We start from the raw sequence: 26,229 nt of genomic DNA on the forward strand, positions 1-26,229 counted from the left end.
GGTAAGGGGAACAGGAGGCAAAAGAAAAATAAAAATAAAAAGATTTCACATGAATGGACAGTCCGGTGAAGGGTAAAAATCCAAAAATGGTAAAATCCAAAACGGTAGAATTTAAAATTTCAATCCGATAGGTAAATTCCAAATGGTCCAAAATAATCCAAAAGGCAGAGTTTGACCCCGAAAAAAATGTTCATTCGCCCTTTGGAAGGTCGTGTTTTTAATCCTTCAGGGAGACTAGCTACCATCCTCATCAAACAAGTCTGGTGGGGGAACCAGTTTAGTCGCCGGTGACCCGACCATGAGGCAGATAGTACTGGGTTACATGGTACCAGTAGCATATGACCTGACCATGACATATGCTATATATATGCACACACACACATATATATATATATATATATATATATGCACACATCAGCCATGATCAGGTAGAAGTCATAAGTATTTCGCCCTTATATTCCGAGTATTCAGTGTGGCCACTCCTCAAAATACAATTGAACTTCTACCTGGTCATAGCTGATAGAACAAGAGTGTGGCACTCCCATGGATCATAAAGGGTTCTGTTCGAAATTCTGTGCAGATTAACAAGTTTGACAATAAGATTCCAGAGTTCAACAAGAGACACTTGAAGGTCATAGGTTACATCGAGCGAAACATTGTGAAAATAACACTGAAGATGAAAACTCATCTTTCTAATAAGGAAAGAAAATTCGTATATCAATATAAGTAACAATAGATCATTGAAAAAGTATTGTCAAATAAGTCATTTTTATTGTATTAATTTAGTATAAAGAAATTTTCAAAGTACTTAAATATTATTTAGTGTACAAAAAGTTGTCAGTTGAGACAGATCATTGGTACCGTCGGTTTCACACCCGATAATAAGGCCCATTTAAGGTATCCTTATCAAGCTCTCTTCAGACGAATATTGGCTGAAGAGAGCTTGATAAGGATACCTTAAACGGGCCTTATTATCGGGCTTGAAACCGACGGTACCAATGATCTGTCTCAACTAACAATTTTCTGTACACAAAATATAAATACGCTCTTACAATTTGGATTTTCCTTTTAATTGAGCACTCTGCTGGAATTCTTTTTCCAAAAAAAAACTAATCATATATATATATATATATATATATATATATATATATATTTTATTGCATTTGCATTCCAAACAAGGCACAGTGTCATTTTGATGTAAGGGGCTACTATCTGAGACATAAATTGCAGAGATATTATGCAGGGAGTTGAGCAGCAAGATGTGTTTACATTACACTTTCACTTCTGTATGTCAGTACAGTTGGGGAAGCAGGAACCCGGAAGGGAATTCCAAAGTCTGGCAGTTCTGGTGAAGAAACTATTAGAGTAGAAGGCTTTCTTACATCAAAGGATCTCTATTCTGTAGGGGTGGGACTTTGCTGCTTTTTGAGTTTGTCGGGGGTATTTACGTCTAGGGGTACAAAGACTTGTAGTTTGTCTACTATTAAAATACATCATCTACCATTAAAAGACTCATAAAACAGGCAGTGGGATGCAACATTTCATCGATGGGACAGAAGTTGAAGCTTAGCTGACAGTTCAGGACCTATTAGGTTGACGATTCTCTTTTGAACCCGGTCCAGGAGCGAGAGACTAGTAGCAGATGCATTAGCCCAAATGTGATAACGATACTTCATACATGGGCAAGTGGTGGCCTTGTAGAGGGACAGGATACTTTCAGGCATAAGTAACTTTCTAGCATGGTAGAGAGAGCCCACTTTCCTTGCAGCAGCCACAACAATGCCCTTGATGTATTTGTTTCAACTTATGTTCCCTGTGAATGTTAAGCCAAGGAGTTTGAACGAAGTACTTTCAGGCAATGTATCATTAGACATAGTTATTGGTGGTTGAAAAGGTTTCTTGCAATTATTAAAGGAAAGAAGCTTAGTCTTGTCAGCATTGAACGTTACCATCCATTTTTGTCCCCATTTTAGATATAGGTTCCTTGGACATGGATCTAACTTAATAACTTGATTTGAGCCCAAAACAATAAATGTTAAGGGGTCATAATAGGGGTCAAAGTTAAAAAAAAATTTGACCTCTGCAGTCTCTACCAAATTACTCAGACAATTTCTGGTCTAAACATTTGAAATTTTACATAAAGGGTATTCAGAGATAGGGCAAGCTTTTTAATCGGTTTGGGTCGAAAATTTGAGCTACTAATATATAAATCTATGTATGCATGTTTGCATGTCTGTCTAAAACTTTCGACAGAGGCGACGGATTTTCACAAGATCAATATCATTTTGAAGCTCAACCCTTCAGATGACAAATACCGAAAAATTGGCTAAAAACATTAATTTCTTCACAATTGGGCACTTTTCTTCAGGGAGGGGTCGCTTTTTTCACCGATATTTTTGAAAGTCATCCCCTCTTTTCGATTGTCTATCCTTAATTTAAAAATACATCACTTCCGGTTTGGCGATGGTCATAACAGCAAAGATGTCATGTTTTTTCTCTGTTCTTTTCCTCCTTTGCGGTACGGGTTCAAGCCTGCATTCCTTCTACCACTTTTTTTTTTTTTTCGTTTTTGCTCAACACACACCTCCAAACATCCGGGCAATGCTGAGCACCTATGCTAGTATATATATATTAATGAAATGAAAGGGGTGTAGTGTTTACCTGATATATGCAATGGTAAACTTCAAACTAATATAAATAACAGTATTTATATATAGAAAATTTAATCCCAACCATATTAAAAAGCTCAATATGCAATAGAGAGTAGAGCTTATAAGTTTTTTAGAGTATTCAGTCGAACAATAAATTTTGATTGTAAAGTTCAACTTACAGTTTTAATTTTCTTTCTCTCTATATATTAAAATGTTCGACTCATGTCCAGGTAATCTACATCTAAAATTTGTTTAGACCCAAAATTGCCGGAGGAGTTTGGTAGAATCTGCAAAGGTCCACTTTTTCAACTTTGAACTCTTGGCAGCCAAATTTTTGCCCAAAAACTGATTAAAAAGCTTGCATGTCTGAATACCCTTTATGTAAAATTTCAAATGTTTAGACCCAAAATTAGCTGAATAGTTTGCTAGAGATTGCAAAAGTCAAATCTTTTTAACTTGGACCTCTTGGCAGCCAAATTTTCGGCCCAAAACCGATTAAAACTGCTGCCCTATGTCTAAGTACACTGTATGTAAAATTTCAAATGTTTAGACCAAAAATTGGTTGAGTAATTTGGTAGAGACCGCAGAGTTCAAATTTTTTTTTTACTTTGACCCCAATTTTGAGCCCATAGCATTTATTGTTTTGGGCTAAAATCAAATTAAAAAAGTTCAAGTAACCTATATCTAAAATTTCAAGTGTTTAGACGCAAAATTGGCAGAGGAGTTTGGTAGAGTTTTCAAAGATCAAATCGTTGAACTTTGACTCCTTGACATCAAATTTCTGGCCGAAAACCGATTAAAAAGATTTTCCCAAATCTCAATACCCCTTATCTCGAGTCTGTAGATTGAAAATTGACAGAGTAGTTTGGTAGGGAAATGTACACACACAGACAGACGTGCAGGCAGACAATTTCACTTTTATAGATATCTAGATAGATTATAAGCTAAACTACTGTAGGCATTAAATGTAACGTTAAATTCTTTAAAAAATAAAACAATAAAAAACAAAGTACAAAAAATGGAAAGAATGTGAGTATCATGTATTTTCTTAACAGTTCACTTCTTGTGAGTAAAAATAAAAAAATACTTGAGCTGAGATCAAAACCTGAAGACAGTAAGTCAAGTACGATAACCATTAAACCAGCTCAACACGATCTTTAAAAAGTGTTTTCAAACCTACTTTTTCTTAACATAAAGAAACCGTCATGTTTCACGGCGACACATGCACATTCGTGAACTAGTCGAAAACATAAAAATCCGACGACCTCCACATACCAATTTTTCAATTTTGACCCCTTAACAGCTCTTTTTTTTTCTGAATGAAAACCAATTAAAAAGTTTTCCACATGTCTAAATGCTCTATATACCAAATTTCTGGTTTCTTAGAAAAGCAGGAACTCATCTGTCTGCCACCACTGTAAAAAATTTTCGTTTCTTCCATGTGCCTAACATTAAACGAAATTTGCATAAACAGAATTTTCCTTCCAAAAACTTTGCAGCTGTGAAGCACATTGTTACAAGACTGCGGTCCTGAAGGCGACAACATGGTCATCTTCGAATCAAATTAAATTTGAACACTTATGAGGACAGTTTATCACAAGTGTTTATTAACATTAGTTCATGTTTGCTGCATCAGTTCCCGTCAGATCACCAAAGTTAAGCAACGATGAGCATGACCAGTACCAGATGGGTGACCATTTGGGACTTCCAGGTTCTGTATGTGCTCTCCGCTTATCTCAGCATTGTTTCCAGTCGAAATGGACTTCTCCTTGTTACTGGACTCAAGCAGTGCCAAGTCAGGAGAGGTGTGGCTGGATATTGCGCAACCTTTGCCTCACAATTACACGTGGAGCTGCCCCTACAGGGGGTTTTCTTTGCCTTTCGCGACTGAACGGAAGCATCAAATATATTTCAGGAATGTGTGTGTGTGTTAGGACACTTCTCAACCTATATACTCCACAAATTTTTAATCTTCTGATTTTCATCTGGAAAAAAGGGCTGCTAAGGAGTCAAAAATAAAAAAAATTGTATGTGGGAGTTATCAGATTTTTATCTGTTAGTCAAGCATTTTACGAATACGCATGGATGAATGGTTCACACGACAGATTCCTTATATTAAGAATAAGTAGGTTTGAAAACAATTTTTAAAGATGTGTCAAGCTGGCCTAATGGTTATTGTCTTGACTCACTGTCTTTAGGTTTTGGTTTCGATCTTAGCTTGAGTATTTTTTCTTTTTTACTCACAAGAAGTGAACTGTTTAGAAAAAACATAATACTTGCATGGACATGTCTCAGTTTCTTTCTGTTTTTTTTTTTTTTCACTTCATTTTTTTTTAAGGGATTTAACATTAAGGATTTTACCTGGCAATGCTGGGTATATCTAGTATAAATATAAAAGTGACCATGTCTGTCTAAGGACTAATCTTTGCCAAACTTCTGTCAATTTTTAGTCTAGATACTTGACATTTGATATATAGGGGATTCGAACTTGTCTAACAAATTCAATTTCGTCTTTAGCTGGTAAAAATTGAAAAAAAAAAAAAAAAAAAAAAAAAATGAAACTCAGCAGGTGTAAATAAACTTAAAGTGCTCTTGTACACATGCGCAAATCACTACTATATATTAGGTACAATATAATAATCAATAAGGAATTAGCTCCATATCCTTCCTGTATATAATATTTTGATTGCAGAAATTCCTCTCTTGTCCAAATTACCGTAGGTTTGCAATAACAGATGTCACATACAAATTTATTATGTCTAAACTATTACCCATTATCTTACGTAACTTTTGAATGCCGTTACATACACATTCAGTCGTGATATTAAAATATTACATTTCATCCATGGAGAAGAACAATCACAATTGCAACATTACAAGAGGAAGGAGTCCCTGCTTTTCTCTATATATATTTAGTCCTACCACTGCTTCCATTTGTCACTTGGTACTATTCTTCAATTTTACTACTAAAGTGAGATTACACCCTCCGTAACTGGATGCTTACATACATAGAACTAACATATTCTTTCTGAGTATCTGAATCGAAATTAATAACTTCTCCCCAACAATGTTTCAGTTATTACGATTGGCTGAAACCGGACATTCTCATATTCCAGAATGAATCGAATTCCTACATGAACGAACACTTCTAAAAGTTGCCAAACATGGCGTCTTCCTCCACAGGAGACACTAACACAAAAAAGAATAACACTTAAACAATACTAACCACTCAGAATCTGACATATACATATTGCTAGCCTCATATAATGCAATAGTCAATCACAGGTAATAACTTACATAGCTATGGTCTGACTTTCCTAGATCGATTACCTACGCTTCTGTCGCTATCCACAGGACACACTACCGGGCGCTAAAAAGAAAATATAAACTATTAACCACTCATAAACACAGTTAACTACTGATAGCCTTATTACATTGAACTAACGTGTGCAAATAACGTATTTATACACACACACATTATTTTCCATCTATGCTTTCACGTTAGGAAGTCTCAAAACAAATTTGAACACATACATGGTTTACAAATGTAAACATGTTCAGGTGATTGTCGATATCAGATTACTCTTGCTAAATCATTGATAAAAAAAATCGTCCACATCCATCATACTTAAACATCTAATCGGAAATGCGAAAAAAAAAAAAAAAAATGCCATGACCTTCATTTTTATTTCCTAAAATTTTACAGCCATGATTTCTTATTCGACAGTTTAAAGGCTTTTGAGGAATCATGAAGTAAACATTAACAAACGATTAAAATTGCTTTGCTTACAAAATATAAACGAAATAGGTAAAGCCTTTAAACTGTCAAATAAACAGTCATGGTTTTAAAATTTTTAGCAAATTCTTATTTAATTATAACATTGAAAGGTTGGGGAGCTTTTTATTCATTGGCCTTGGGACCAAGATTATATAATTCTTGTCTATTACTTATTTGTCGTGTCATCTGACCAATAACGTCATATTATTTATTTCATTGTCAGTGAATTTTTTCAGGTACACATGAAAAAAAAAAAAAAAAAAGAATTAATAATTTTGTTTCATTTTAGTAAAAAAGAGAATAAATTAGTAATTCGTTATTACTACAATAACAGGGAAAATGCATCTTTTCTAGTAATAATAAAAATAAAGTTTGTTTCATTTAATTTTTGAGTTTCCAATTTAATGGTTAAATTTTATGGGCGCAGACGATTTTTTTTAGTGGTTATTTGGCCAGGGTATTCCAATATCGACATTTCCCATTGCTGCCAAATTTGTACTTGCATGCATGATACAAAAATCCATTTCTCTCCTATCAACACGGTCACCAACTATATAATTTGCGGGTGGGTATGCTGCCTACGATTTTCACGGTTAAATTTGGGGATTTATTTATCTACCATCCACGGTGTCTATTCAGAAAGTCGTTCTTAACATGCAGTTTCCATCAATCTAAACAGTTCATATACAGTGAGAATCTCTAAATTAAAAAAATTCTGTTTATATTTTCTCGTCTTATTCTGATTTTATTATTGCATACACTTTTACGCATTTCTTTATTCCAGATTCAAACAGTACCTGTAAGTTATCAACAATCATTGTTTACTTTTTTCGTGAGGGAGGGGAGAGGCTTTCACCGGGCAACGCCGATTAACGGGTCCTGCTAGTACTCTAGGCATACAAAATCTCCACAAATTAAAATATCATATTTAAGCTTACTTTATGACTGAGCAATGCCAGGTGCCCTGCTAGTATATCTATCTCTACTATTATATAAAAGTGACTTTGTTGTACGTGTGTGTGAGTGAGCGAGTTCCTCCTAGGTTCCAAAACGGCTGAGCCTATCTTTTGCAAATTTCACACAAAGGTAATTTAGATGTCTGAGAGTGTTCTTAGATATGTTTTGTACAGAAATTCATAAGTATCGAAAATTGAAAAAATTTGATCTTAAAATACTCTTTCTCTTTTAAAGATAAAAAAGAATTTTTACAGGAGAATATTTTACATTACACCGGTAAAGGGAAATAATCAGTGCTGTAAATTTAGCAGTTTTCCTGCTAGATCTGGGAATTTCGTTTGCAATCGAGCATGGAAAATTTTGATCTAGCGACTACCCAGTTTTTTTCTAGAAAATTTGGAGATATCTGACAACCACAAACCCGTAATTTAAGATAAAAGAAATAAAGCAAAGTGCTTGAAAATACTTTAAAACAAAGTAAACTCATTCAGGAAGGTAGAAAAGTAGCATTTATTGCCTTCCGTAACAATTATTTGTTAACTACTTGTTTTGTTTTTTTTCACCATTTTTTTTTTTTTTTTTTTTTTGGTTAACCATTCTTAAACTCGTTATAAAATCGTTTTTTTTCCAAGTACTTTTTATTTGGGGTAGGGGAGCTTCCAGCCTCTATAGATTAAAATATGATCTAAGAACTCTCCTTAATTTACAAGTATTTATTCACTTGATAAAAATGTAGAAAAGTTAACAGTGGAAAATTATATATATATAAAAAAAAGCTACAACAGCAAAAAACTTATACCAAATGCAGTAGAATTTAATTATTTACTGACATGTATACTTTTGACGTACTAAAACGAAGATTTTTTTTCTAATTTCAAAACATGTTGTTCAAAGTGATTTTTACACACTGAATTAAGAATAAACAAATGGCCACTTATCGCTTAATGGGTGGGTGGAGGGGGGTTTAATTCCTGAAAAGTTGTAAAGAAATTACTTATTTTACCACTAACCCTAAGTTCGAGTTGTACTCCCAAATTTAGAGTTAGTGGTAGTCGTAGATGTTTTCATACAATTTTTCAAGAATGAAGTCCCCAACGTTTAAGTGACAAGCAGCCAGTTATTTGTCAAAGACAGCTAAAGGAAATGAAATAAAAAGAACAAACACAATTTAAACATGTATAAAAGATACTTGAATTTTACTGCATTTGGTATAAGGTATTTGTCAATTTTTGTTATTGTTTATAATTTCTCAACTGTTAACTATTCTACACTTTAACAAAGAGCCAACATTCATGATTTTACTTATTTTTACTAACTTTTTCAACGTTTATTATTACATTTAATTGTCAGCGTGAACCAACTTTTTTAAGACGCAGCATATACTAGCACCTCACCAAAGTTTATTGCATTTATTTTTTAGCAACCATTAAAAACAGAAACAAAGTTTTCCACTTGTGAAAAAAACATTTACTTGCCTTCCTATGATGGCAAAGTTATACACAAGGTGAGTTTTTAATGTAGTGAAAACCCTGCTACCCCCCCCCCAAAAAAAAAAAAAACATTAGGGATTGGAGCAACTTTTTTTTAATACTCAATCTTAAAGGATTTCTCCTTCATTGACCAAGGGCAGATAGGATAAAGTATAGTATCAGAACAGATACTATACTTTAACATTAATTTTATTTGTAAAATTGGCAAATATTTTAATCGTAATTTTTTTTCATTTTTAAAATATTCAGAGCAGACAAAAATATACTTGATTGTGAATGGTGATGGTCAGGAAAAGTACTGTTCAATTTAATGTAAAGTAACACCTTTATTTCCAAGGCATTTTACTGGTTTAGGATTCAAGACTTAAGCATTTTATTTGGTATAGGAGATAAATTCTGCAGGTTTTACTTTTAAGGTGATTTCGTGTGGTTTTATGATATTGCGAGTCAGATCAAGGATTAAACAGACATTAAAGATTAGTTATCTGTCCTAAAAACTTGGAATATTTTAGAAATGAGGGATCATTTTTAGAAACATTTCTATGAAGAAATGTTCCTCCTACTTTAAATTCTAATATACCCTCAAAAATCAAAATATACCCTCTCCTAAAAACAGATAAAAATAGCTGATAAAATTTGAAAACCTTCCAGGGAGCTAACCGCTTCAATATAATCCCAAAAATATATAGCAAGAAAACACGGAATATTTTGTATATTCATAATATTTTTATGCAGCTAAGAAGTTAAAATATAGCGCTTTTCTTTTTGGGAGATTTTTTTGTTTCAAATTAGCGTTTTTTTTTTAAATGTTAAAAATCTAGCGACTTTCTGGATATTTCTTTCCAAGATCTAGCGGATTTTTATAAAACTCAGGTGGCAAGACTGGGAATAATAAAATCTCAGCAAATCATTTTCGAAATTAAAAAAATCCCATCTTAAAAATAGTCTTTCTCTCTTCTACATAAGAAAGAACTTTTACACAGGAATATTTATGTTACACACACAAGGGAGGTAATAAAATTTCAGCAAATCATTTGTTCTTTAAAAACAAACAGATTTATTGTCATCAGGAAATCTAGCTTTATGGTAGACTATTCGATTACAGATCGAATGATCCCTTGTTCAAACTTGGGTGTACCTCACCATTTTATTTTAATTTTTTCTTATTAATGAGTTCAATTTACAATAAAAGAAGAGGTATCATTTAAAATTGCTGCAAATCATTTCTTCGTTTGCATATTTTAAAACTAAACATTAATCAGAAGTGACTTTTCCAGGGCCTTCATTGTGAAGCCCAAATATCAGCTGACATGATATTGTAAACAAACACAGATGGAATTTGATGAACAATATTATTATAATCAAACAATTTTTTTTTTAAATTAGTCGACCGGGCAAATTATTTCTCGTAATATATAATATTCAATAGCAGATTAATTCTATAATAATACATACGCAATCTGCATAAATTAAAATATCATGTTTAAGCGTATTGTAGGACTGGGCAACCAGTGAGTGAGTGAAAGTGTGTTTTTTTTATTTTACAATTCCAAGTATTAACTTACTCTATTACAATTGTTTCCATGGACATTTACTGTCTGATTCATCAGATGGCAAAAGTCAAAATTGACTTTTTCACTTTTGCCATCTGATGAAGCGGGCAGTAAATTTTCTGTCCATGGAAACAATTGTAATGGATTAAGTCAATACTTGGGATTGTAAAATAAAAAAAAAAACATTTAGATCTACTAATTGAGCACTTTTATCCTTTTTTTTTTTCACTATTTCTACCTCTGAATATATATATATAAAAGTGAAAATGTGTGTGTGTGTGTCTGTCTGTGTACATTTCCCTACACAATAACTCAATTTTTAGTCTACAAACTCGAAATTTGATATACAGGGTACTGAGATTTGGGAAAATCTTTGTGATCCATTTTTGTCAAGAAATTTGTCAGTTAAAGGGTCAAAGTTCAATGATTTGACCTTTGAGAATTCTACCAAACTCTTCTGACAATTTCGGGTATAAACAATTGAAATTTTAGATATAGGTTTCTTGAAGATAGATCTAACTTAATAACTTGATTTGAGCACAAAACAATAGATGTTAAAAGGTCATAATAGGGGTCAAAGTTAAAAAATTTGACCTCTGTGGTCTCTTCCAAATTACTCAGACAATTTCTGGTCTAAACATTTGAAATTTTACATAAAGAGTATTCAGAGATAGGGCAAGCTTTTTAATTGGTTTGGGTCGAAAATTTGAGCTACCAATATATAAATGTATGTATGTTTGCATGTCTGCCTAAAACTTTCGACAGGGGCGACGGATTTTCACCAGATCAGTATCGTTTTGAAGCTCAACTCTTCAAATGACAAATACTAAAAAATTGGCTAAAAACATTAATTTCTTCACCCTCAACTGGGCACTTTTCTACAGGGATAGGTCGCTTTTTTTCACCAATATTTTCGACAGTCATCCCCTCTTTTAGATTGTCTAGCCTTAATTTAAACCTATGTCACTTCCTGTTTGGTGGTGATCGTAACAGCAAAGACGTCACATTTATTTTTTGTTCTTTTCCTTCTTGGCGGTACGGGTTCGAGCCTGCCTTCCTACTACCACTTTTTTTTTTTTTTTGCTCAACATACACCTCCAAACACCCAGGCAACGCCGGGCTGAAATGCTAGTAATATATATATATATATATTTAAATGTACAGAAGGTCAGAAAAACATTGGTTCCGTCGGTTTCTGTACAATTAAATAAGGGGCATCCAGAATTGTGACTATTGCCGCCAAAATTGACTCAGTCTAGAAGGATTTTTTTCTGACCAAAAAGCGAAATGATACAGTGGAGTATCAGAACAGATGCTATGCTTTACTCCTAGTCAAAATGTCAAGAAATATTAATAGAATCTGTCACTCGAGATGCAAAAAAGAAAACATTTTAAATAAATATATACTTTATTAGGAAGATCTAACAATGTAAAAATATACCAGAATTTCAAAGAAAAAAAAATTGTTAACAAAGCGATTTGTTTTTTATTTAAGATTAAATCTTCCTTGCTTTTCTGTTCGATCATTAGAATCTTATGTGAAACAAGAATTTTCATGATATTTCAGGGATATATCCCTTCCTCAGGTGTTTCTATTTCTTTCTTGTTAAAGTCTCAACTATCTAAATAAACCTTTTGCAGATGTCTACTTTTGCTCCGGAAGCAGTACAAACTTCTGGAGTTGTTAGCCCTCATTCATTTGTATTCCTTGGGAAGATTGGCTTGATTGTACACTGTTTGGTCCTAACGAAACAGAATGGCTTTTACAATAGGTAATACCCACCTCCATCATATTTGGTTGAATGCCTGTTTTTACATGCTGGCCTGTGTTGGATAACTTTTAGAAATTGTCTTTTTAATTAACCTATCTCTGACCAGGTCTTTATTTATCCCTCTTTTCATTCTTATTACATTCTCTCATGTTTTCCTTAGCCTACTTTGCTACCTCAACTGTTCTACAGCTATTAACCTAAGAACTCTCAATGTGACCATACCACCAAAGTCTACACTTCTGAACACATCTTATACTGTTTAGATTTAATTTTCCTCTGAGGTCATCAGATCTAATCAGTAAATTTCATGGTGTATAAGGATTATTTGATACTGGAGACATTCATAATCGTATCCTATTTCCAAAAGAGGGAAGATATAACATGAAAAATATTTGGAAGCCAGTCTCCCCTTGCTGTTATTTCAGATCATTAGAAACCATAGCAGCAAGTTTTAGTCTCCCCTCGATCAAGGCCAGATGTTTTGTGTGTGTGTGTGTTATGCGAAGCTCTCTTTGTTTTTTTTGTAAATAAACAAGCAGGTCAAGCACTGTAAAAGCGGTGGGCAAGTGTCTATATAAATAAACATTTGATGAGGTTGTTTACAGGTACTGATCTCATGGGTCGGATGTTAGAACGGCCGACTATAAACTATATGGCTGTAGGTTCAACATCTGGCTAGAGATGAGTGCTAGTCTAGGTGCACTGATGAGCTGTGATACAGCAAACAGCCTGTATGTGGATGACATATATATATATATATATATATATATATATATACACTAGCAGGCCACCTGGTGTTGACCGATCATAAACTATGCATAGATATCATATTTTAATTAATGCAGAAACAGACATGTGCATGCAAGTATATTTTTTTTCTAAACAGTTAACTTCTTGTAAGTAAAAAAAAAAAAAAATACCCGAGCTGAGATTGAAACCAAAACCTGAAGACAGTGAGTCAAGTACGATAACCACTAGGCCAGCTTGACACGTTCTTAAAAGTGTTTTTAAACCTACTTATTCTTAACATAAGGAAGTGGTCATATTTCATGACTGCACATGCATATTTATGAAACAGTTGACAAATAGATAAAAATCTGATGACCTAAGTACCAATTTTTCAATTCGGACCCTTTTAGCAGCCTTTTTTTTTCCCAGATGAAAACTGATTAAAAAGTTTTTCACATGTCTGAATACGCTATATACCAAATTTCAAATTTATAGATCAAAACTTCAAAAATTTGTTGAATATATAGGTTAGAAGTGTCCTCACATATATACACACACACATTCTCAATTTTGTCAATATATAGGTATATATACTGTAAACAATATCGATTTTATATATATATATATATATATATATATATATATATATACACACACACATACATACATGCATGCATGCACGAGTGCTTTAGAGTTAGTCAAAAATCAGTTCAAGATGACTATTCAGTTCAGATGACTATTTAAAAATGCCAGAAAATGAAAAAAAATAAGCCATAAACTCGTCCATGGACTTTCACACATGATTAATGCACCATATCACCATATGAAAGGTGGGGGGAGGGGCACGATATCTTTTCGAGGAGCTTTGGTTCAGTTGAAAATCATTTCATTGGGATTATTGATTTTATCTTGATTAAAAAAATAAAAGGCTGAGGGGGAAGAGATTTAGAGCATTATTTTTACAACTAGGTTAATACCTCATTTGGTAAAACAGTAAATAATTTGAATTTATGGCTAATTTAAAACCATTTAAATTTTTACGTTTTTTTTTTCTCTCCAGCTAAAATTTGCAGTTCTCTTTCAAAATGATGTGAATTTAACTACATTCACTTCAAAAAGATGCAATAAATTAGGTTAACATTTTACTTTGAATTATAAGAAATAGAAAAATGTCATTTTTAAAAAATTATTTTATGTTACACGCCCCCCCCCCCTCTCAAAATCTCTAGCAATTTCTAGAAATATAATTTATTTTTTTCTATAAAAAACAGTAACAATAATATTTTATTTAATAGAAAAGTAATAAGCCAATCTCAGGGAACAAAGTAAAAAAGAAAATAATTTGAGTTTAGGGCTAATTTAAAACCATTTAAATCTTTATGCTTTTTTTTTTCTCCAACTAAAATTCGCAGTTCTTTCAAAATAATGTGCATTTAACAACATTCACTTCGAAAGATGGTTGTAATAGTATGTCAACATTTCAGCATTTTAATTAAAAAAAAAAAAAAATAGAAAAATGTAATTTAGATTTTTTTTAAAAAATTATATCCCCTACCTCACAAAAAATCCAAATCTCTAGCAATTTCTAAAAACATACATTAAAATAAGACTAAAATGTTAGAATTTTTTTTTTTAATATAAAAAAAAGTAACACAAATATTTAAATAGAAAAGTAACACGCTAATCTCAGGGAATACTAGTTTAAAACTTTTCTACATTCATTTCACTTTCAGACCTAAATGATAACTAAATTTCTAAACTTAAAATGAAATTGTTTTGTAGTAAATTTCGTGATATACAAATTAGTTTAGTATTCAAGCCGATATCTCAAAGTTTGATTCTCACTAGCGAAATTTTATTTGTAAAATTAAAAACCTTATTCTCTGAGATTTGCTTGTTGCTTTTTCTATTTAAAAACTATTTGTTGCACCATGTTATGGAGTTTGAAATTTTTCAAACCATACAGAATTTATATGAATTAAAAGCAACGTTTAAAGAAATTAAAAAATATATATAAATCCTAAAGAATAGAAACGAGAAAAGAAATGTCCTTAAATTTTAAAAATATAACAAAAGGAAAACAACTTTAAACACTTAAAAACAAACAAAAAAAGAAAACGACATTAATTTTTGTATGGTGAAAAAAAAAACTGGAATAAAACGTGTTCACACTTCGGTGCATGTAGTTAATTTTCATGCATAGCAGAGTTCAAAAATAATCGTATGCAAATGGCAACCGTCTTTACATCAAGCTGCAAGAAAAAAGCTATATTAAAATGTAGAAAAAAAAAAATACCAACAAATATCACAACTAATATCCAAATATGGAAGAGTTGCTTTCAAGGTAACAAGAACAAAACCCCATTGAAGAATAAAACTTACTTTAGCAACAGCATCGTCCTGACATTGAGAAAGCATTAAAGAAAAAAAGTGAAAATTTCATTAAAACATGAGAAAAAACAAAACAAAAAACAAAAAAAACAACAAAAAAACAACCCCCCCCCAAAAAAAACAAAAACAAAATGACGATAACTGATTTAGGAAATGGTTCAATATCAATGACCAAATAAGGAAATAATAAACATTTGTCTTATAAAACAAAGCTCATTAGAGTCTGACATTTTAGTCTATTATCGTCATCGTCATTACTACTACTACTACTATTATTATTATTATTCCTTATTTTTCTTATATAGTTGTTGCGTTTTCAGTTAGTGTATTGAATTCATCTAATGACAGTCATGTATTGTTCATTTGATCCCTGGGTCCATACACTTCTAGGATTTGAAGAAGCCAGCAGAGTTGTTTTCATCTACCAACCTCTGCATCTCATTTGCCTTATTGAACCACCAATTGTTCTCCATCTCCTTGGGGTTTCTTTGGAGCTTTGCCCTGGCTTTCTTTAATTTTTTCAAGGTTGGCTGCACTTGGATTGCCGAGTTTTAAATTAAGCGCCTGGTTATGTTCTGAGATGTTCCTTTTGATTTCTTGATCATTCTCTTTGAACCAGTCAGCATTTCGTCTTTTTCAGTAATCAAGTACTTCTGCAACCATTTCAAAGGTTGCTTTGCTTATTTTATTCCAAATTTGTTCAAGGGGAGAGGGGGGGGGTCTTCTAATATGTGGTTACTTAGTGCTCGAATCACTGTTTCTTCTAAGTTATTCATGTGTCTTGAAATCATCAAGTTTTACAACCCTGGTACTTACCCATGCACTAAAGTTTCCACATTGAGTGCGGAACGCTACAACACTGTAGGATAAAGCACAGAAACGCTGACTAGTCATCTTCAGCTACGAAGGACTGCGTGGTGATGATGAGGTTTTGTTTCGCCACATCAACACTTTTCGGGTTATTTACTGTAAAATCCAGTCAATTTCAGAAAATTCTTATGCTTCAAGTTCTTTATATCTTCAAATATTTATTCATTATGTTTGGTTCGATTGTTTTATTTTATGGCATATCAACCTTTTTTCTTTTTTTTGTAGGAAAAAATTGTTTTTGCTGCTGACTTTGTAGAATGTGGTTCAATTTTGCAAATTGAAAGGAAAAAAAAACAAACCCTCCTGTAGAACTGTTCTGCTGACCTGCTTTCCAATTGACTACAATATGGTCATCTTTCAGTTCAATATAAACAAGTTCTTATTGAACTGTCCCCTTAAATAATCAAATTATACCCAATTTCCACTAATTCTTCAGGTGTATCTTGTTGAACTCAGGAATGTTTCTGTTGAACTCTTGAATTAACATGGAATTTGGAATGGAACCTTTTATTTAATCCCGCGATGGTAGCATACTCTGTATCAGCCACAACTGGGTATAAGTCTTATGTAATTCACAATTGTATTTTTAGTGTCGACCCCAGTAAGGTTTGAACCTTCAACCTCCTGAAGTTACAACTAAATTTCACCAAATACTATATTCACTATGCCACGGGTCCTTCTGATGATTTGGTTATTCATATTAGTTGGATTCATCGGACTACTGTTCTCATCTTGAGTGTCATTTTTACAATGGTTCGGTCACTGTAACCTCCGATCTTCTTCAGGTGTATCTTGTCGAACTAGAGAATCTTTCTGTTGAACTTGGGAATTTGGACAGGTTTGGTTGCTTTGTTTTACAGTATATCAACCCTTTTCAAATTATTTAATGCCGAATCCAGTTATTTGGGAAATAGTATTCATGTTGCATCCAGTTATTTTGTAGAAGATTTTTATTCTTCAAGCTTTTTGTATCTTCAATCGCTAGTTTGTAGTGTTTGGTTTGGTTGTTTTATAGTGGATTTTATCGCTTTTGTTATCTGCCCTGCAGAACATGAATGAGTTTTGCAATGGGAATGAGAAAAGGATTACAGTATTAATGTTTGGTATATTTTAAGTTAGGAAACCAGCCAGAAGTGGGGGAGATAGAAAGGCAGAGGGGAAATAGGAAGAAAAAGGGGGAAAATGTGGATTGTTGTTTTTGGTTTTGCAGAACATAATTAAGTTTTGCAAAAGGAAGTAGAAAAACAAAAAGAATCAATGTTAGGTGCATTTTAAAGGAAAAAACAAACCATGTTAACTCCTTCCAACAGATCTATTTGCAAATATAGCTGCTTCCACTGCATGAATTAATCAGCCCTCTTCCAGTAACAAACAATGAAATAGCAACGCCCTGTAATCACTTTGAGGAGTATAATTCTAATTATAATAATTTTACAGTTGATTTATAATCCTTATAAACTAACCCATTAACATCAACCACTAATGCGGGGGCACAGAAATACCTGGATTAGGACCCAGGCGTGGGGAAAACCCTCTCGGTGCAGATGGACCCGTAGATCTTCCCTGGTCATCCATCTAGGAGAAGGAAAACTCTGAAACTAAACCTAAGGGGAGGAAGGCCTCTCCAGTCTTGGATGACAACCTTCCTAGAGCTGGTGACTCAAACAAATTACCGGTCTGCAAACCTAAATTGCTTAAGGAGTAGATAGGCACTGTCTATCACCCGGTTTCCATACTCCTTCTTTGCCTATTAGCTAGGCGTAGAGGTCGAATCACAGGGAGTCGACAGACCTTCAGTGGTCAATCTTGTTTCCTGACTAGGGCAATGAACGCCGTTTTCCCCCCTCCCGACACATCCCATTCCCTCAACTGGGCACTTGGGAGTGCTTGAATGCCATAATGCCAGTACAAGTAGATTAGGTTGACCATCGTCTGATGGGTTGAGGGTACCGGATAGACAGTTCCTGGCTGCTGTTCTCAACTGGTAGTACAAGTGCCCTAACTCTTTGGTAGCACTTAGAGCGGCTGCTCCATCAACAGTTGTATAATATTGAGTTGTTTGTAGTGCCATGTCGCATATGGAAAGGGACCCTGCACTCATCCCCGGTGGGCTATCTCGAGGCCACAATCCTAGCAGATAGCAGGACAACCGATGGTCTGCTTGTGTTGCATGTCTGGTATTCTGCATAACCATTTGTTCATCATCCGTTACCTAAACTGAAACTCTTAAAAAAAAATGACAGTACAATAAAAAATTACGCTAAAACCAGGCCCAAAATCAAACAAAACCAACCTGCCTTCTCCCTTGAGGCTTGCATTTACGAACATCCGTGGGCTTAGAACTAATTTAAATGATGTCGAAGCATTTCTCCTAACAAACACCCCGGATATCTTAGCACTAAGTGAGACTAACCTACACTCCTCCATCCCCTCTAACTACTTTAACATGCCTGGATATCTCCTACTCTGCCGTAAGGACTCTGACAGACATATGCACAGGCTTGGAGTATATATTCGGAACACCCTCCCCTTGACTAGAGAAACTAAACTAGAATCGGACGATCAAGCCTTTATGTGCTTTAGACTTAACATGTAACGTAATATTAGTTATTTATATTTTCTCTAGCACTCTCCCTCAACCCAGAACTGTACCCTAATTAACAAAGTCTCTGACAGCATAGATACAGCACTTTTCTTCGACACAAGTGCATGTGTTTGGGGATTTCAATGTCCACCACAGTAACTGGCTTGGATTTTCTACTCACACAGACGCAGCTGGTATGACTACATATAACTTCTCTATATCTCATTCCCTATCACAGATGGTTACGTTTCCAACCCGTTTCCCAGACCAGCAAGAACAACACACATCACTTCTAAATCTGTTTCTGACCACAGTTCCCGATGACTGTGTAACTAATGCCCACAGCCCACTTGGGAACGCCGATCATGCAGTGGTAATAGTTGAAATAGCCCTAAACTTTAGAGCTAAAAATGAAGAGCCACTGCTCAAAACGAGATATTATAAAAAGGCTGACTGGGAAGCCATCAGGGATTTCATCAGGGATGCCCCATGGCAAAATATATTTTCACTTCCTGCTGAACAGTGCACAAATGAGACCACTGAATGGTTCAAAACAGCAATTGAAGCACATGTTCCCACACAGGAATTTTATAGCAAGCCCCACTCACCCAATGGTTTACTTCTACTTGTGCAGCTGCCATCGTGCAAAGGCAGCATGCGTACCGCAGATTTAACCGACATAAGTCCAGTTCAAACAGGCAGAAGTATATAGAAGCCAGAAGTAACTGTAAGAAAGAAATAGCGACAGCTACGAGAGAATTTACTGAAACCACCAAAAAACACATCGAAGCACAGAAATTAGGGACCCGCGACTTTTGGAAAATCTACAACAGTGTAGTAAATAATGGGCAATCAACAATCCCCCCACTAACCAACATCATGAGGTTGTTTGCTCAGCAACTGAGAAGGCTAACATGCTTGCCAGTCGGTTTGCCTTCAACTCCACACTGGACCCTGCCAACCACCCTCTCCCTGACTTTCCTTTGCGGACAGACGCCACACTAGACGATCTGAAAATCACCCCTTCACAAGTGCATGCTATCATAAGAAATCTTGACACTGCAAAAGCATGTGGACCTGATCTCATCCCGGCTGTGCTATTAAAAAAGTGCTCCGCTGAAGTAGCTCCAGTTCTCTCCAAACTCTACAACAAATGCCTTAATGAATCTTGCTTTCCTGCCTGCTGGAAAACTGCTTCTGTAGTACCAGTTTTCAAGAATTCTGGTGAAAGAACTGATCCAGTAAATTATTGCCCCATTAGCCTCCTCCCACTTTTCACCAAAATATTTGAGACAATAATTAACCAAGCTCTAGCCCATCACCTTACAGATGCTAAACTTCTGACTGACCAACAATATGGATCTGTTCAACAGCAGGCATCCTAAATGTAATCTCAGAATGTATATACCAATCACTGGACAAAGCGGGGGAGGGTAGAGCGGTAGCTCTAGATATATCTAAGGCTTTTGATAGGGTATGGCATGAAAGTCTTAGGAAAATCAGATCATATGGTATCACTGGAAGAATACATGACATAATTAAATCCTTCTTAGATAAGAGAAATCCAGGTTTCCTCGACGGTCGTACATCTAAACAATACAATATAAATGCGGGAGTGCCTCAGGGGCCTATCCTGGGACCTCTGTTATTCCTAATATTCATAAATGACCTCCCTGACAAAATTGGCTGTGAGATGCGTATATATGCTGACGACACCACAGTCTATAACAGGAAAACAAATGAACACATATCTAAAGAAATGGCAGAAGCACCAGAGGATGACCTCCTATCTGTAGTGGAATGGGGACATAAATGGATGGTCACATTTAATGCTGCCAAGACAAAACTCGTTTCCTTCAATAATTACAAGAAACCTTCTCTACCACCAATAGCAATGGCCAATGATTCTTTATCTGAAAGTACATCCTTAAAACTCTTCGGCCTAACGCTCTCAGGAAACATGAGTTGAAACAATTACATCGAGAGTATTGCCAGGACCGCTGCAAAGAAGGTAGGTTCTCTCTACTGTGCTAGAAAGATAGAAATGCCCGAAAGTATCCTATACCTTTATAAGGCCACCACTCGCCCATGTATGGAGTATTGTTGTTGTTGTCATATTTGGGCTGGTGCAGCTACCACTAGTCTCTTGCTCCTAGACAAGGTTCAAAAGAAAGTCGCCAATCTGATAGGTCCTGAACTGTCATCTAAACTTCAGCCCCTGTCCCGTCAATGAAATGTTGCATCCCTCTGCCTTTTCTACAAGTACTTTAACGGTGAATGCTCTGTTGAACTGCAAGCACTTGTGCCCTCTCGACGTAAATACCCCAGACAAACCCGACAAGCAGCTAAATCCCACCCCTTCACAGTAGAGATCCCTAGACATAAGAGAGCCTTCTACTCCAGTAGTTTCTTTCCCAGGACAGCTAGACTTTGGAATTCCCTGCCGGGTCCCTGCTTCCCCAACTATACTGACATGCAGAAGTTCAAGTGTAACATGAACTGACATCTTGTTGCCCAACTCTCTACACAGTACCCCTGATGCCCATGTCCCTGGTAGTAGCCCACTACAACAAAGTGGAAATATGCCTTGTTTGGGGTGAAAATGTAAAAAAAAAAAAAAAAAAAAAAAAAAAATTCTCAGGAAGCCAATATCTTCAGACAGCCTAATCTGATAGCACCAGTAGGAATTTGGACAGAATTACGAACGGAACCCTTTGTTTATTTTTACAGGGATAACATGCTCTCGTTCTGTCAGCCATAGATAGAGGTCTTAGCAATTCACAATTATATCTTTCGGTCGTCCGCACTGAGAATTGAACCTTCAACCTTCAGGAATTCTAAAATTCAGAAACGTAATGATCGTAAGAGTTTAAAACTTTGTTTTTCTCTTGCAATGAAATGTGAAATAGATAAAGATTAATGAGTATGGAAGAGTTGGAGAGAAGATGGGATCCAGTTGGTGCAGCTTCTACCAAATCACGTGACGTCTTCTAGGTAATTTGAATTCTTCATACTGTAACATATTATCCATTTTTTGTCTGTCTGAAAATACTTGGCCATCTTTGGCTTATGTTGAAACATATTTGCATAAATATCACAAAATGTATGTATAAGTTAAAATTTATAACACATACATATTTATAATCTGTTGATCACGGGGTTAATGACGTTGGGTTACAAGACCCCAGGTTGTAAGTTCAAACCCAACAGTAAGTAGACCAGTTGTAAAATCTATACTGAATGTGACTTCAAAAGGCAAAAAAAGCTTTTCTGTAGATAAAAAATAATATTTAATACTTATACAGTATAAGGACTGTAGTATCATCCGAGCAGTTTATGGAAAAAATTGAAGATGCTGAATAAAAATTTTATTTTTTAAAACATTTCTTTTACACACACAAATGCTGGCCAGTTTTTTCAATGGAAAATACATTATTTCTGTCAGTACAGAAAATGAAAAGTGAAAACAATATTCTTGAATAATTATTGAACAATTTTATAAAATATATGGAAAATTAAAATAAAGAAAAAAATAAACATTAGTTGTAAGGTAAGTTTTATGAATGAATATTTTTTTTTTAAATTACAAACAATTGATAGTAAACAAAGAGTTTCTATTTTTTTCATGAATTTTTGGATCAAATCAAGATAAATATTTAAATTTAAAAAAATAATAGTTTTCTATTAAGCTTAAGATGCTCAGCGTTTTGGCACTTTCCAACGCTTTTATAAATAAATTGTTTAGACGATTCTGAAGAAAGTATGGTCGTTATACTGTATAAGTACCCCCGCGCTCTCTCTCTCTCTCTGTATATATATATATATATATATATATATATATATACAGATAGATAGATAGAGAGAGAGAATACTCCTTCAGTTAATAAAGTTATAAATTGTTATATATATATGTGTGTGTGTGTGTGTGTGTGTATATATATATATATTGTAAGAGAAACAAGTAAGAGTTGTCTCTGCTCTTCAATGAAACGTGCATACAGGAGAAAATGCTGCCCAAATATACTAATATATATATATATATATATATATATATATATATATATATGAGAGAGAGAGAGAGAGAGAGAGACAGACAGACAGACAGACAGACATTATTAGCCATCAAAGTGTTTTTGCTTAAGACTCATTTATTAAATATATGTTCGGATGGTCAATGTTGAAATAAGATTATTGATTAAAATGATGGATTTTCATATGTGATAATGTTTCAGAAGAAAAGAAAAAGGAGGTTGAAGTGTGGGAGAAAGAAAAAAGAAAATCCGGATTATCAAACAAACTTCTTATCCATGTAGGTAATCCTGAAGATGGAAGAACAAGATTAATAATACAGCATGCACGTGCAGACTTACATTGAAACACAACTACAATAAAACTGAGGTTTCATTTTTCTAACGAAAAACTCAAGCTGCTATTGAGCTACGATTAAAACAAAGAAATTCAAAGTATCAAGTTTCTTGTAGGCATTGCACTTCAACTAGGCTTCTTGCAGGCAAACATCCCTTGAGATGCTGAACCAAATAGGAGGTGGATCTAGAAACTAAAGTGGGGGTGGGGGGAAACGTGCGTGATCATCAAATAAATAAATAAATAAAATAGATAAATGAAAAACATATAAAGTGCACGCAAGCATGATGGTTCTAACATAACTAATTTCCGTGTCGGATTGGTATCGTTGCAGATGTAATCGTCAAATGTTATGCAGTTTCAGGGGTTTTGCTTTGTTACATTCTGATGATTAAGAAGAGTGCCAAGAGAAAGATTTGGATCATTTCTCACTAATCTATAATATAAATCCCACCTCTCGGTTTAAATGTATGTATGTATGTTTGTATGCCTTGCAAAAACTTTTGACAGGCGACAGATCTTGACAAGATTGGTATCATTTTGAAGCTCGACATCTCAGACGACAAATATTGAAAAATTGGCCCAAAACACATTAATTCCTTCAGCCTAAACTCGGCCATTTTGTACAAGGAGGGGTAGTTTTTTTTTTCATCACATTTTAGCAAGTCATCGTCACCGTAGGATTGACTTTGGTTAATTTCAACGCTTTTGACTTCCGGTATCGTCATGGAGACATTGGTTAAGACGTCAGATTTTCTTTCATTTTCTTTTCCACCTTCGCAGCACAGGTTCGAGCCTGCCTGCCACCACTTTTTTTTTTTTTGCTCAACGCACACCTCCAAACACCCGGGCAACGTCGTGTACCCAGGCTAGTCTAATATATAAAGGGCAACTGTCTGTAAGTGTGAATGTGTGTATTTATGTATGTATGTGTGTGTGTGTGTGTGTGTTTGTATGTCCAGCTAATAGTAAAAAAAGTACAAAGCGAACGACCATGAAGTTGATATCTTCTGATAGGGCATGGACTCTGACGTATAATATGTAAAATTTAGAAAAAGATATTCATTTTATGAGGGTCAACGGGGTTAGTTTTTGCAAAAAGGATTCATTTTTCCTTGATTTCTTATGTTATGTATAATTTTAAAAGAAAATGTATTTATGTATAAATTTGGAAAAAAACTGCTGAATCATAACTAATGACTCCCACAAGAGATATATTAGAATCACAATGTTACCAATTCTACAAACGGCAGTTGTTTGTGCGTATGTGTGTTCGTATGTCCAGCTAAAACTTGAAAAATCCTAAACAAACCCCCATGAAGTTTATATTTTCTTGATCAGCATTACCTCGGACATATATCTAAAATTTAGAAAAATTATTCAGTTTACGAGTGTAAACCGATAGTTTTTCAGCTATTTTATGTACTAATTAAAGGGAAGTAACTAATTGTTTTTCAAGAAGTTATTTCTCTTATCCCAAGTCATTCCTCAAGTAATCTATAAAAGTGTGTGTGTCCAGAGAGAGAAATGGACTGACTGGAGAAAACAGAGGGACGAAGTAGGGGAAATCAAGGGAGAGAGATAGAAGTTCTAGTAGAAATATATTACACTTTTGCCCCAAGCAACACGGAGTTGTCCTGCTAGTCATCCATTAAAAGACAATCATAAAATACATCTGGTAGATGCTCAGTTGTCAGTCATCAGTGATGAACTGGTTTCACTACAGGTTATGCTTTTTTAGATTAAACTCGATCCACCAGCAAAAGAAAACGAATCCTCATCAAATGTTACATTGTGCTGTGTATAGAGTCAACATTACAAACTAAACCCCCTCGACATAAATACCCCCGAAAAACCTAACAAGCAGCAAAGTCCCATCCCTACACAGAAGAAATCCCCAGATATAAGAAAGCCTTCTATTCTAATAGTTTCTTCCCCAGAACTGCTAGACTTTGGAATTCACTTCAAGGTTCCCACTTCCAACTGTACTGACATGCAGAAGTTCAAATGTAATGTGAACAGACATGTTGCTGCTCAACTCCCTACATAGTATCCCTGCATATTATGTCCCTGATAGTAGCCCCCTACATCAAAGTGGCACTGTGCCTTGTTTGGGGCGCAAATGTAATTTAAAAAAAAAAATGGTCCGACAGAAAAACAAACTATATGTGACATAGGCACTCCGCATTAAAATTATCTTTCCGAAACGTAGAAATCACTTCACACATCTCACTTGTGGTGACTAATTTAAACAGAGAAAGATTTTTTTTTCCTCAATGGCAAAGAAAATCAAAAATTAACAGAGAAAAGGACTAAATATTATTTTTTATGGAAGTCGTACCAGACAAGGCATGAAGCCACTTGATGTAAGGAGATAAAAAGAATAAAAGATCATTATTACAAAGACAGAAAGTGTCTATTGACCTTAGTCTTGAAAAGACAAGATAGAAGGAAAACACTCAGCGGGAAGAGCTGCAGTTTACCATTAATAAACACTAATGGTGCCTAAGGATGTATTGGAAACAATAGTGACAGATACTTGGAGCTTCTGAATGTCAACAGCACATAATGGCCAAGTTATCAGATCAATAAAGTAGAATTATGTGTGCAACGTATATTTGGCGTCTGGTTGTGAGCTCGATTTCTTGGCTCAACTATAGAAAGTGTTAGAGGCAATAAAATCTAGATTGTGCTTTGCCAATTCTTATGGATATTTTTTTTTTTTTCCTACCATATGGATGTAAAGGTGACAATTACTGGGATGGTGCAAAAGGACAAAAGGTCAAAACTGAATTGGAAATTATTGCTAGTGTGTGTATCTTTGATGACTGAGGTATGCTGAAGAGTCAGCTATGAACAGATGTAAATGGCTGCTTTGACACGTGATGTTGTAAAATCACTTGTAGCTGGCTCAACTCACTCTTAGTGTTCAAAATCATCACGGGACATGACCGTTTATAGGAGATAGACATTTGTGATATAAACAAGATCTCTTTCTCTGCTAAATCTAAAAATGTGTTGCTTTTAATTTTTATGACATCTCTTTCTATATATTTCATGATGCCCAAGAGTTGCTGAATCTTTGAGAT

The 26,229-nt window shown here is 34.6% G+C and overlaps 1 protein-coding gene across 16 annotated transcripts in view; it reads right to left on the bottom strand.

The window, feature by feature from the left end:
* The window catches only part of LOC145248306 (endophilin-B1-like), a 407,921-nt gene that overhangs the window by 138,726 nt on the left and 242,966 nt on the right, over positions 1–26,229 (bottom strand). For 12 of the 16 annotated variants that reach the window (XM_080110210.1, XM_080110204.1, XM_080110208.1 and 9 more), the window contains one exon: positions 15,313–15,330. The exons of the other annotated variants lie outside the window; for them this stretch is intronic. In XM_080110210.1, coding sequence (XP_079966336.1) covers positions 15,313–15,330 — 18 coding nt within the window. The remainder of the gene's footprint in view (positions 1–15,312; positions 15,331–26,229) is intronic. 16 annotated transcript variants of the gene reach the window in all.

This window comes from Euprymna scolopes, chromosome 26 (genome assembly GCF_053919585.1).
Source record: "Euprymna scolopes isolate OS-2025 chromosome 26, ASM5391958v1, whole genome shotgun sequence".
NCBI classification, from domain to species: domain Eukaryota; kingdom Metazoa; phylum Mollusca; class Cephalopoda; order Sepiida; family Sepiolidae; genus Euprymna; species Euprymna scolopes.